This window comes from Nicotiana attenuata, unplaced genomic scaffold (assembly GCF_001879085.1).
Source record: "Nicotiana attenuata strain UT unplaced genomic scaffold, NIATTr2, whole genome shotgun sequence".
Taxonomy (NCBI): domain Eukaryota; kingdom Viridiplantae; phylum Streptophyta; class Magnoliopsida; order Solanales; family Solanaceae; genus Nicotiana; species Nicotiana attenuata.
In genome coordinates, this window is record NW_017671079.1 from 32,554 (window position 1) to 45,654 (window position 13,101).

At 31.8% G+C, this 13,101-nt stretch overlaps 1 protein-coding gene across 2 annotated transcripts; it reads left to right on the forward strand.

Moving 5' to 3' along the window:
- The first annotated feature begins 1,107 nt into the window (after nt 1-1,107).
- LOC109205761 (probable RNA methyltransferase At5g51130) lies at nt 1,108-10,192 on the forward strand. Of its 2 annotated transcripts, XM_019368507.1 has the most exons (9): nt 1,108-1,348; nt 5,606-5,813; nt 6,849-6,963; nt 7,139-7,186; nt 7,684-7,954; nt 9,368-9,455; nt 9,538-9,603; nt 9,731-9,799; nt 9,939-10,192. In XM_019368507.1, exons 2-9 carry the CDS (start codon nt 5,691-5,693, stop codon nt 10,026-10,028), a joined length of 870 nt encoding a protein of 289 aa, XP_019224052.1. In that variant the 5' UTR covers nt 1,108-1,348; nt 5,606-5,690; the 3' UTR covers nt 10,029-10,192. The 2 variants fall into 2 exon arrangements, with proteins under 2 accessions (XP_019224052.1, XP_019224053.1); XM_019368508.1 differs by lacking the exon at nt 5,606-5,813.
- Nucleotides 10,193-13,101: the final 2,909 nt, after the last annotated feature.

Genomic DNA, 13,101 nt, shown 5'->3' on the forward strand with positions numbered 1-13,101 from the left:
TTGATTTGGCACAAAGTTTAATAAAGAGGAATTTTTTTTAAAATTTATAGTTTTAAATATGTCATAATATTTCGTGGTAGCTATAAAACTTTTAAACTTGTAATCTTAAACTAATCATAGCCATTTATGTGGCTATAAAAGCTTTCCAATAAAGAAATATAAAAATATGTCAATCTTTTGGGAACAAACTGATAAGAAAATAATGCCAAACAAAGTAAAACGGAGGTTGTATTATATATTCTTTAATTTTAGAATGTAGTTAACTATTATTATTAATATTATAAAAGTGGATCGTCCAAAGTAGAAAATTAAAATATCAAAACGTCCATATAAAGTGGAATGACCTTTTTATCTTTCACTCGAACACTATTTCTAGCGTTTTTGTAAATGAAGCATATACCAGAACAAAAGGAAGAACTTCTAGAGTAAATCTAAATCATAAACATGACTTATATCATTTTCAGTAACTTGTAACACTTTATTTAATTTTTATTTTATAACGCAAATATATATTTTGAGTGTTATATTATTATTTTTAAAAGTTTATTCTCATTGACATAAAGTACACGTGTGTGAGCACGTGATTTTTGCCCTATATGAATTGTTCCTATAAAAATCAAAGAAAATAGATTTTTTTCAATTATTTGCCATTTTATAGGATTTTGTAGGATTTTTTGTTTGCATTTTTGTGCATGTTTAATTCTTATTAAAATCATAAAAAATACCAAAATATCATGCATTGCATTTAAATTTTGTTTTTATACCTTTTTAAGATCAATTAGTTAACTAATTGTTGTATTAAAATGAAAATCACAAAAAAAAGCTCATTTTACATTTTTTACCTTTTAATTTTTAGATTATTGATTTTTCTCTTTTGATAAATATTATAATTAGATAATTAGCTTAATTTTATAATTTGAATATTTAATTTTGGTTTTTTAATTAATTAGAGAAAGAAAAAGAAAACAAAAAGAGAAAAGAATTTGAGGAAGGTCTTTATTAGGCCTTAAAATTGGGCTATAATTCAATTTGACCCAATTCCCATAAACCCAAGCCCATCTCTTTCCCCATTACACATTATCAGATTTGAGACTTAACAATAAGAAGACCTAGAGACATAAGAAAAGAGGAGAGCTAACATTAGACCCCTACACACAACAGAGAAACACAAAAAAATTGGTTCTGGAAAGTGCATTCGTTGCTGCTGATTCAAGGAGTTTTTCTTCACTATTTTCTGGGCTTCAATTTGGTTTTCTGACTGAGAATCGAAGCCGAGTGCTGCTGTTCCGTCACTAGCTGAATTCCATAGTTGTCTAGCTGTTATTTTTGTGTTCTGCTAAAATTTAAGGTACGAGCCAGCTTTTAATTAATGTAATCTCCATTCAATTTATAGAAACCATGAATTTTAACATATGTTTTGTTACTATAAATGTGAATTTGTCCCTTCTTTCTCCATTAAATTCATGTAACTGTTATTGTTGTTGAGCCATGAAGTATTTGATGAGAGTATTAAGGAACTAGATTCATGGATTAATATTAGACTTTACTGATCTTGTAGTTAAGAAACTTGGTGAATGTTAGTTCTGGAAATTGTAAACGACGGCGACGTTATGTATTTGATTATTCTTTGAAATCTCGAATCAAGAAAGAAGACTCTAATTTAATGTGGGTGTATTTAAAGCTGTTGCACTTCTCTCACCTCTATAGGAGATTGTGAAGTTCATTGCTTCGACGTGTGTCAGCTGATGCCCAATATAACTCAATGTGCTCCTGTCTCCAGCTTTTCTTGTTTAAGGGTCCTAATGTCACGATATTCAATATTCATAAAGCTACTGGATTTTTTTTTTGTTCCTGATATACTACTTGTTTGTATTGTGTTTTATCTTCAATTTATTGCCTTTAGGTTTCTGTTCTAGGAATTTGGTGCCACAATATGTTCTTAAATGCTTGGACAATTCCATGTAATAAAAAATGAAAATTAATATGATTTCCCACAATTCCAACTTCCATAAACCATGACCTTTAGAACTGTCCCAAAATTAAGCTCAATGAACAATTCTCGAACATTTGTAGTTTGTAGTAGTTGAATGCAATTCCTTTAAAGAGAAAATGGACTGAGGTGTGCCATCCATAGTTATATCATCCATGGCCCTCACAAATATTGTAACTTAGATATTAAAAATGAATCTTCGTAGTTTGCTTTAGGCGCGCTACAATAAATTATCATGGCTACGAGTACGGTTCCCATGACGTAGTTGTGATTTGTAATTGCTAAAATCCGGGTGTACATTTCATGTGACCCGACTTCAATTTCCAATAATGTTTAATAAAAATAAATATGTCGTGAACCGCGGGTGCATTTCATGTAGCGTGGTTTAGGATGTGTTTCAAAAACAAACAAGTGTACGACAATCGTAACTTGTTCAAGTAATATATCCATAAATCCTAAGAAAAACGGTTTTAAATAGATAAAAGCGGTTATAAAGTTAAAATGCACGATAGGCTTAAAACATGTAATTAATCAGATAATTAGGCCAATTTTAATAGTTTAAGCGACCGTGCTAAAACCACGGAACCCGGGAATGCCTAACACCTTCTCCCGGGTTAACAGAGCAGACTTTTAAATAAAGTCGAAATTTTCTCGATTTGGGATTTAAAATAAACCTGTGACTTGGGACACCAAATAAACTATTCCAAGTGGCGACTCTGATTAAATAAATAATCTCATTTCGAGTAATGTCACTTTAATTGAAAAACTCCCATATACCCCTTTCGGGGGGGGGGGGGGTGGGGGGGTAAAAGGAGGTGTGACAACGTGCATCGCGTATATCCTAAAACTAGTAACAAGAAAAGAAATTGGCTGCCCTGCTATTTAATGGAATTGGGCCAAAGAGGCGGCCCAAATGTTAAATCCGTCCGCCCAGCCCAAGCCCCACCGACCCGCCTGGCCCAACTAGTCCCTTCCTCTTTTCCCATCTCATTAAAACTCCCATTCCCCTAACACTAAGGATAACAATCAGATTCCTCCCTCAAGGAAAACCTAGCAGTCGCTGACCTCCTCTTCTCCATTCCCTCCAACCCGCCAGACCCCTCTTCCTTCTATCATCTCACTCACACTTCTCCTACAGATTCTCGCACACATGCAAGAGCCAAAGAGAAAAAGAGCACTCTCTTATTTAGAACACTGAAAATTCCACAAAAGAAGAAGAAAACATAAAAAAAAAGGGAGGATAGAAAGGATATTTCTGAATTGATTGAGGTTGCAGCAGTTTATCTCCATGTTTCTGGTTTTCTAAACATTTTGGATCAAAAAGTGCTGCTGATTTTTGCTGTTCTCTGCATAGTTGGACTCCAATTCGCTGTTCCAGCCTTTATTTGACTTTCTTTTCCTCTAAGTTTAATCCTCGATCTATTCGGTATGTTTTTCCTTAAAGCTATTGTCAGATATGCCTTGCTATGGATACTATGGCTGTTTTGCTAAGTTCACTTGGCTGATACTTGAATTTTTATGTTTTGATTTGGCTTAAGTACTGAATAAATACCTGTTAAACTCAACTAAAATAAGAAAGTGTGACTCCCTGAACGCGAGCAGCTTTATTGTATTAGCTGTATTCCTATTTTGGTAAATGTCACAGTTAATTATCTCAAGTTAAAAACTACTGATAGTCTATACTACAGTACAATTTCCTGAGTTAAGCTGTCTGCCAAAGTCTATACACTTTATTTTTTGTGATATAAAAAAAGTCCATACAATAGCAGATTACTCTAGGCCCATAGAACATTACTGGCTGATCAATCCACTTATAAGAAAGCCATTGTGCTCAACGGCTTTTTCTCTTTTATGGGTTTAAGGGAGCCATTGTGCTCAGCCGTTTTGTTTCTCAAAAAGACGGTTTTCTTTAATCACTATGGAAATGTCAGAGAGTTGGCATAAATTTGATGAATTGATTGTAAGAATTATTTAGGTTTGAGTTGCTGTTATTAGTTGAGGGGTTGTTTGATTAGTATTTAAGCTAGTTGGGCCATTTGGTTATCTTAGAAAAAAATCAGAAAATTAGATTAAGTTTAGAATGGTATGGTCTTTTAGTTCTGGCTAATTTGATAAATGAATAGTTGGGTCAAATAAATCCTCCGCCAGACCCACCTTCGTAATAATATGCTATTGGCCCATCTCTTCTTTAATAACAAAGTTGGTTACTTCTTTACTTCCACAACTAATTTCCATAAAATCTTGGCCCTACAATAATCTCAAAGTAGAAAAAAAAAGTTCATGAACAATCGTAGTTTGCTTTAGGCGCGTTTAAATAAATCATTGTGGCTATGGGTACGGCTCCCGTGACATGGTCACGATACGTAAATCCCAATTCGAGTGTCTGTTTCACGTGACTCGACATAACTTCAAATAATAATAAAAATAAACATGTTGCGAACCGCAGGTACGTTTCACGTTGCGCGATTCACAATATGTACAAAAACAATAAGTGCGCGACGTCGCGACTTATTCAAATAAACTCCATAAATCTTTAAAGCATTTAAAACTCTATTAAAAGTGGTTTGAAGGTAAAAGTGCACATAAGTCTTAAAACATGTAATAAATCAGATACTTAGTCCAATTATTTATAGTTGAGCGACCGTGCTAAAATCACGAAACTCGAGAGTGCCTAACACCTTTTCCCTGGTTAATAGAATTCCTTACTCGGTCTTCTGGTTTCGCAAATTTTAAAGTAGAGTCAAATTTTCTTGATTTGGGATTTAAAATAAACCGCTGACTTGGGACGCCATAACAAATATCCCAAGTGGCGACTTTGAAAGAAATAAATAATCCTATTTCGATTAATGTCACTTTAATTGGAAAAACTCCCCTATCCTTTCGGGGAAAAAGAGGTGTGACAATAATAATTAATATATATAAAAATACAAATAAATAAAAACAAAAAAAGAAACGAGCCAAAGATGTGTGCAGAATAAGATTATGAAAAGAAGGAAATAAATTTATTTTTTGAAATAATAATAATTAAAAAAGCAAAAAAGAGAAGATAATACAATTATAATGTATAATTTATTTTAATAATTGAATAAAACATAATAAAAAATATAAAATGTATATTATACCAGTTATATTAAAAAAATGTGAACAAATATTTTCTTATTATATAAATAAAAAATAAAAAGAGCAAAAAAATTAAATGAAATTAGATTATGAAAAAAAAGAAATAAAAGAAAAAATGAGTTAAATGAAATTAGAAAAGGAACAGGAAATAAACAAAAGAAAACAAAAAGAAAAAAATAATAAAGTAGGAGCCAAAATTGAGTGTGAAATTAAATTATGGTAATAATAATAATAATATGATTTGGACAAAAAATAAATGAATAAAAAAGGAGAATAAAGAGAGAAGAAAACAGAAAAAAGAAAAAGAGAAAATAAAAAAAAGAAGGAAAAAAGAAAAGAAGCATAGAAATTTAAAAGAAAAGGAGAAAAAGACGAAAATCAATTACTTTGATTGGTATACAAGCAAATGAATATAAATAATTTTATTTTTGTAGTTAATTGTGTCGTTCACCCTATAAAAATCACATAATACCTGTGTCTTTGTTTTCCCTACAGCTGTATAAAGAGCCGGCTAAAACCCTAATCCCATTGAGTGCATAAACCCTTTGGATCATCTGCCTTTTTGGTTTTTCATATTTCCATGGAGCACCAACGAGTAAGAACAGGCGGTGAACATCACGAGGACACATCAGCGACGACGCAGAAGAAAAAACGTAAAGAAGTTGCTCTCTATGGTAACTACAGAAACTACTATGGCTATAGAGTAAGCCTTTCTCTTCTCCCTCATTCTCTATTTTTACATACCCTTCCCATTACTTGTTTGGTTTGTGGGTGCTAATGGATGAGTTTTGCATTAAATTCCATGTAAGGAAATAAATCCCATCTAGGCAAAACCTTAAGCCTTGGTGAGCATAGATACTTGGGGAGAGTTACCCCGTATCTTCATAAGCATAGATACTATGTAATGTAGGGGTGGAATCACTAGCGGAACCGTGAATTTATACAAGGTGATTCAAAAATATTCTAGGATGTCACCGTTGTAATTTGAACATAATAACATATGACCTAAAGCAATTTTGAACCCCCCTTAACTACTATTCTTGTATTTTTCTTCATGTCAAGGGGAATCAACATCTCACATATAACCAAAAAATATTAATTTTACTCTATTTACATTGTGTAATTTTCAGGGTGTCGGTTTAACACCCTTCAGTCTACCTAGTTCCGCCCATGGGTGTAATAAGTAAGGTGGGCACAACTTGCTTAGATACCCACAATTATATGAAAAACCCCCATCTTAGGTAATGTTTGATATGGCTCATGACTAATAAGGCAGGGGAATACAGTCGTGATTATATGCCGAAAGCTATATTAAAGAACACAGGATTCAAGTTAATAATTCTTTAGTTGATGAATAGATCTAATGTTGGAAAGGAGAGCTCTTACAGAGGAAGATAATCCTTATTGTAAGGAAAAATATTTTTATTTTCCTCTTTTACCAACTGACCCTCTCTTTAGCACAGATGGATTGTAGTTTTTAGGGGCAAAGGTAAGACACTAAAAGTTTTTCCCTAACTGTCTTAAGGTTTCTATTGCCTGTGCTATCTCCGGAAAATCTTACTGCTCCCAAGTTGAAGCAATTTGGGAGCAGCTCAGAATTTCTTTTGTTTTGTTACCTTTTAGTTTTTTTTAAAATTCTTTTCATTCAATTATCATAAGTTCATACATAATTTTGAGCAAGTTCATCACTGCATACCTTTTAGTTAGACTCTCACTATTTGGTAGTTTTGGTGTACAGATTGGTCAGGATTTGGAAGAAGATCCAAGGTTAAAAGCTATGAAGAAGGAGTGGTTTGAAGGCAAGGATTGTCTTGATATTGGCTGTAATAGTGGAGTGATCACAATCGCCATTGGTAAAAGTTTCTTAATTGCATATCTGTTTCTGAATTGGGATTTCTCCTTAATGCTTTTAGTCGCATGTGGGATTTTTGCTTGATATCTCTGCTAACATTATCCACCAATAGAGGTTACACATTTCCCTTTTCTTTTGTCTGTTGTTAATATCAGTTATCCTTTTTTGACCTACAGCACAAAAGTTTAGCTGCCGAAGCATCCTTGGAATTGACATTGATGGTGGTAAGTATTTGAACTTTTCATTTGGTCTACACATTTGGTTCACATGTAGTTGATTATGGCCGGAAGAAATCAGGAGCTGATTAAGATGCCAATAAATTGTGAACTGCACAAATGTTACTTTCATGGATCAGTCTTTATTAGAGACCAGCTGAACGGGAATTTGTTAGTATATGATTTTGAACCCACATAGTGCATTTTGTTGATTTTTCCTGTGCAATTGGATGGACCAAACAATTGTTTTGTGCAGTGATAGTAATGTGCGGTTGGTCGGATTGTTGTGTCACACTGTCACTCTTTAATTTCTTTTCCTTCTTATTATTGTATAAATTTGGCCTCTTGATCTCTTTTGCGACTTATTGCCATAGTTGCCGATAATACCATATTCTGTTATCCATATAGGCATCTTAACTAATGTGTGATCTGATGGATTTAGTATTTGACTGAGAGCTGCTAGGATGTAGTTTATAACTTTTATTCTCTCTTTTCACCTCTTCCAGCAAGAGTTAATGATGCCTATTGGACTCTCAGGAGAAAAGTGAAGAGTATTAGAACAGTGCCTGCAGTGGGTGACAAATTAGCAGAATCAAATACTGTAAATTGTTTAAAAGATCCTGTGGCAGAGTCTCTTAATAAAAGGGCAAAGAATGATTGTACAGCACCTCATCATTTGCAAGAGGGAGATTTTCTTGACACAGTATCCTTCAAGAAAGGAGATTTTATTCAGAATTGGCATCCAAGAGACAATACATCTTATGATACAATTATTTGGTAAGTTTTCTTTTTCTTTAACGTCATCTTCCCCGTATGGTTCAAGAGGTGTGAAATCTTTTAGTCAATTGCAATCCTTCTGCGAAAAGGTACCCAAGATGTTATATTGTTGGAACAACTTGTGTTTCCTTTTCAAAATCACCCAAAATTTTATTCTAAAGGTGCACTTCTTTTGGCGGTAGAGGCAAATTGTGTAAGCAGAACAAGATGATAAAAGAACAGTGCAAAAGCTTAAAGAGTTTATTAGCTGGAGAACATTTTTTTATCGTTTCCCTGACATCCAACTTTGACCAGTCCTAAGTGAGTATGATTTGGGTGGATTCTGTCTTCCTTGTTTTCCTTTAGCTCCACTCCTATCTGTGACACCACAAAGACATGGTTAAAAGAGGGGAACAAAGAGACTTTTATGGACTCTCATGCTTATGAATATCATTTTTATTTTGAGAAAGGTAATATTTATATTCATCAGCACTCAAAATAGGGCTGCTCTATAATATTTACTAGTACAGAACCTCTGTGAGATTTACAGCGAGTCAAAAAAGTCTAGTACTGATTCTGCATCACCTACCAATTCTTCTTTAAACTAAAAATGAAAAAGAGAAATGCATGAATCTTGATTTTCTGTGTTGAAGTACTCTTGCCTTCAAAACATTTTGCATTCATCTCTTTCCAAGCTGTCCACCATATGCAAGCTGGAGCAATCTTCCACCATTCCTTGTGACAGGTTCTTCCCCTAATACTGTTCCAACTGCATATCAAGCCAACACCTCCTTGGGCATCATCCAAACAATACTAGCTAGTGTTATAAAGAGCTGCCAAAGTTGTCCAGTAATAACACAATTCAAGAATAGATGGTCATTGGCATCAGTTTCCTGGTGACTTAGAAAGCATGTAAAGCTGGTCTGAATACCTTGGAGAATCCAAAGTGAGGCAGGCTCCTTTATCAGTACAAGTGTCGTGTCGACACAAGTGCGGTGGCTAAAATGAAGAGTCTGCTCAACATAAGTAATAAGTGATTCTAACTGAGTTATCTGCCATTATGTTCCAATAGTGTTTACTGTTTAGTGTGCGACAATTTTGAGATCAACTGCAATAGTCTTCTAAATTTTATTGTGGGATCTTTCTTTTTCTCTTTTCTTTCTTGGGGAATGGGAAATTTGGCCCGAGTGTTGGGGCTGGGTGCAGGCTTCTCAATCTTTGGCTTTTCCAAAGATTGATTAGCACTTGAATCGCTCCCTGAGGGTTTCTTACAGAGAAGATTAGACCCAGTTTTCTGCTTTTCTGTATATCATATGATTATATCATATGATCTAAAGCAAGAGAATGTATAGTATGTTTTTTAGTATTGGGTGCTGAAATTTTATTCTATTTCCATGTATGTGAGCTTGAAGAGCTGAATTTCATTGGATGCAGCTTAAGTGTGTCAAAGTGGGTGCATTTAAATTGGGGAGATGAGGGAGTAATAACTTTGTTTTCCAAAGTCTGGAGGCTCCTTTCACCGGTAATGTTCACGTGTAATAGGAAGCAATTCCTTGAAAACAGAAAGAAACTCATGTTTTAACTGTGTACTTTTTTGATAGCAGGGTGGTGTCTTTATTTTGGAGCCTCAGCCTTGGAAATCATACTACGATAATCGTCTTGTATCTGAGGTATTATCCTTTCATATATTACTAGCTTCACATGCGTGCTTTCTATACGGAGAAGACCTTATATTGGGATTTCTTTTTTACTTTGCGTACCAAAATTGTAAATGTTAATGTTGTTCTTGCTATGCAGACAACAAGAATCAATTATCACAATATTAAGATCCGTCCAGAAGATTTTCAAGACATACTTTTGGACAAGGTATGTTGCAGGGAATTCTATAACCCCCTCCCTCCCTTTCCTTTTTTTTTTTTTTTTTTTTTTTTTTTTTAAATTGAAAGTTAAATATTTCATGACTATGGGTAGGTTTCACTGACACATCCCTTTAATCTGAATGCAGATTGGATTTAGAATGGTAGAGGACATAACATCAAGTGTATCTGGTTGCAAAACTGGCTTTAAAAGACCTATTTTGGCATTCTGGAAGTGATGTATTAAGTTATGAAATTGCTTTTTGTTTGACTGAAAATTAGTGTTGTATATATGTGGATTCCAGTAGGGAGCTATTAACATGCTTAAAACTAGTTTGGAATTGGCTCTACATCTTATTTATATTATTCGCATAACTCCTCTTTCCTCAACGACTTGATCTTATTAAGTTCCAATTTTCAATTATTATCTTTTATAAGCTCTTCTTAATTTCCTTTTCAGAATTAGCATTACCACCCTTGACCAAACAACTGCAGACTTATGATCTTTTAGCGATTTAAAGCTTGCCCTACATTGCTGAAATCCTCTCATACCCGAACAATTGCAGACTTATTAAGAGATGTTTTATATTAAAAACTCGGATAATAATACAGTTAATAGTAATTACGGTGCCAAAAATAGAATAATTCTCTATCTGATCTCATTTTAAGTGTTGTTTAAAGTTCTAGCATTTCCATTAAGAAAATATTAAATGCAAAGTATAATTTACTAGATTCTCCTATTTATTTCTTAGTTTCTCTCAATTTATTACTCATCCTATTGGAAAGTGACTACTATTTTTACTATTAGAAAAAGACTAATAATAACTTTTGAATCTAGAATTTATATGTGACGGGTTCAACCTTTATGTTCTTATCATGAAACCATAATCATTTAGAAATTATAGTTTTATTTTTATTTTTTTTATTTTTAATTTCTAACTTAACATATATTCGATATCAAAAATACTGAAATCATTGGACCATGCTATATCATTCATTGCTATTATTTTTAATTATATAAAATTAATAAATCTACCCGCGCTTGCAACAAAGTAAAATAGTAATAAATTTAAAAAATGATTCTTATAAAAAGATCTTGATATAGCAGATAAAAGGATAGTCTTTTATCTGTATACAAAATATGATTCAGTAATTAATTCACATATAAAATTATTTTTAGTGCCACATAAAGGTAAATCAAACATAGTACTAATATTAGTTACAACCAGGCACTTGAAACTATTCTCAGGTGATTTCATTGCATACTAAACATGGCTATGTATTATTCATTCACATTCGGAAATATCTATATTACTAGTATCTATGAACGTGCGTTGCACGTTAATAATGGTGCGAGATGATTTAAATATTTATTTATATGGAGGAACCATAAAATTTAATTAATGAGAGAAATTTTATGTATACTAATACAACAATTATCTAAATGCCGAAATATATTATTACATTGTCATAATATATATAGGGAAATTTTCATAATTACTTAAGAATTTATAAAATATTTTATAATCTACAACTAATAATATAATAACATATTCTACAACAAATGTATAAAAATATACCTAAAAGTACGCCAGATGTCCTATTAAAGGGGAATAATATATCCCATAATTAGCCCCTAAACATTCTCCATTTTGTTAATTATTGATGACAATTATAACAATATCTCATAACCACGTTGATAAACCAAAAAATTTTACGTTTCTCTAACTGTGCAAAATTAATCAATCAAATTAAGAAGACCAAAAATTTTATTGGATATATTGAAGGAATCATTATCCAAAAAAAGAAAAATACAGTAATACATAGTGTGTGTGTATATACTAGTATATATTATACTAGTATAGTATATTTGTTAATAATATTTCTTCTTCTTTTATCAGTTCAATATTTGTATACTATATACATACATACATATACATATACATATACATATATATATATATATATATTAATTATATATATATATATATATATTAATTATATATTTATATAGTATACAAACATCAAGCTGAAAAAAAGAAGAAATATTATTAACAAATATACTATACTAGTATAATATATACTAGTATACACACACACACACAAAATGTATTACTATATATATATATACATCATATAAAAACTTGGAGGAAGTAAAGACATTTTGCTGATGGAGAAATAAAGGAAAAGCAAACTTGGGGGAAACAAATATTATGTATATAATAAAATGTATATATTATTAAAATATACAATAACAATATATATAGTATATATATATATATATATTATAAAATCATACATTGTCAAAAAAACTTTGGGGAAAGCAAACACTTTCGGCTGCAAAATTTCCAAGCCTTGTATGGTTTGTCGGGGTTGTAAGGGAAAAAAATGAAAACCTTCTATAATTTAAAACTGAAAAGGCATATTTCTTTTGAGAGTGAATTTGTTTTGATTGTATTAATGATTAATACAGGGATGGTTGAGATATTATAGGAGCCTAAAAAATTAGGTAATGTGTAACTGACCACTTAACAATTTATTTGTGCCAGTGTCCCACGTTTAGGGGAGAAATTTTAGGAGTTTATGAACTTAGTAATCTAATTAAAAAGTTAAAATGTTGTAATAAATTGTATTTTGTGAAATTTTCTAAAAGCAGTTGTAACTTTTATAAATAAGTGTTAAAGAAGTTGTATTCTGTGTAAATTCCTCATATATAAATTTAAAATAAAAGGACATCATCAAAACTTACACAAATGATTAATTTTGTTATGTTAATTAGATAATTATATATTATAGCTTAAAAATATTTAATGTGATGGTATCTTAACGAACACTTCTTTATGGCAATATTTTTGTGTGTATTTTTCCTCCCAATGTGTTGGTTGCTACGCCTTAACCAGAACTCTTGTTGCCGATCTTGATATCCATCTTGAAAGTACAACATACAGTTGCTTGTGCAAGAAAATATATTACGTAAATATAGTCCAGTATTTAGGATGTTTGTCCTTATACTTTATTTATTATATATGCAAAACATAAACATATTAAAAATTATTTTCACACAAATTTAAAAGGATATTCCTTAGTTTCGGAAGACAAAAGGTGAATTCAGGGATAAGAATATACTTAAAAGCACATTAACCATTATTATAATTTTTGCATGTATAACGTTATTGTCAAAACTTTTATATACCATATATGTGTTATTACATATGCTATTCGACGTATCTAAGTTTTTCAGTAGCATGACAGACATATTTTTCCTTCAAAATTAACCTATATATAATGGATAATCAATTTTAACATAGTCTA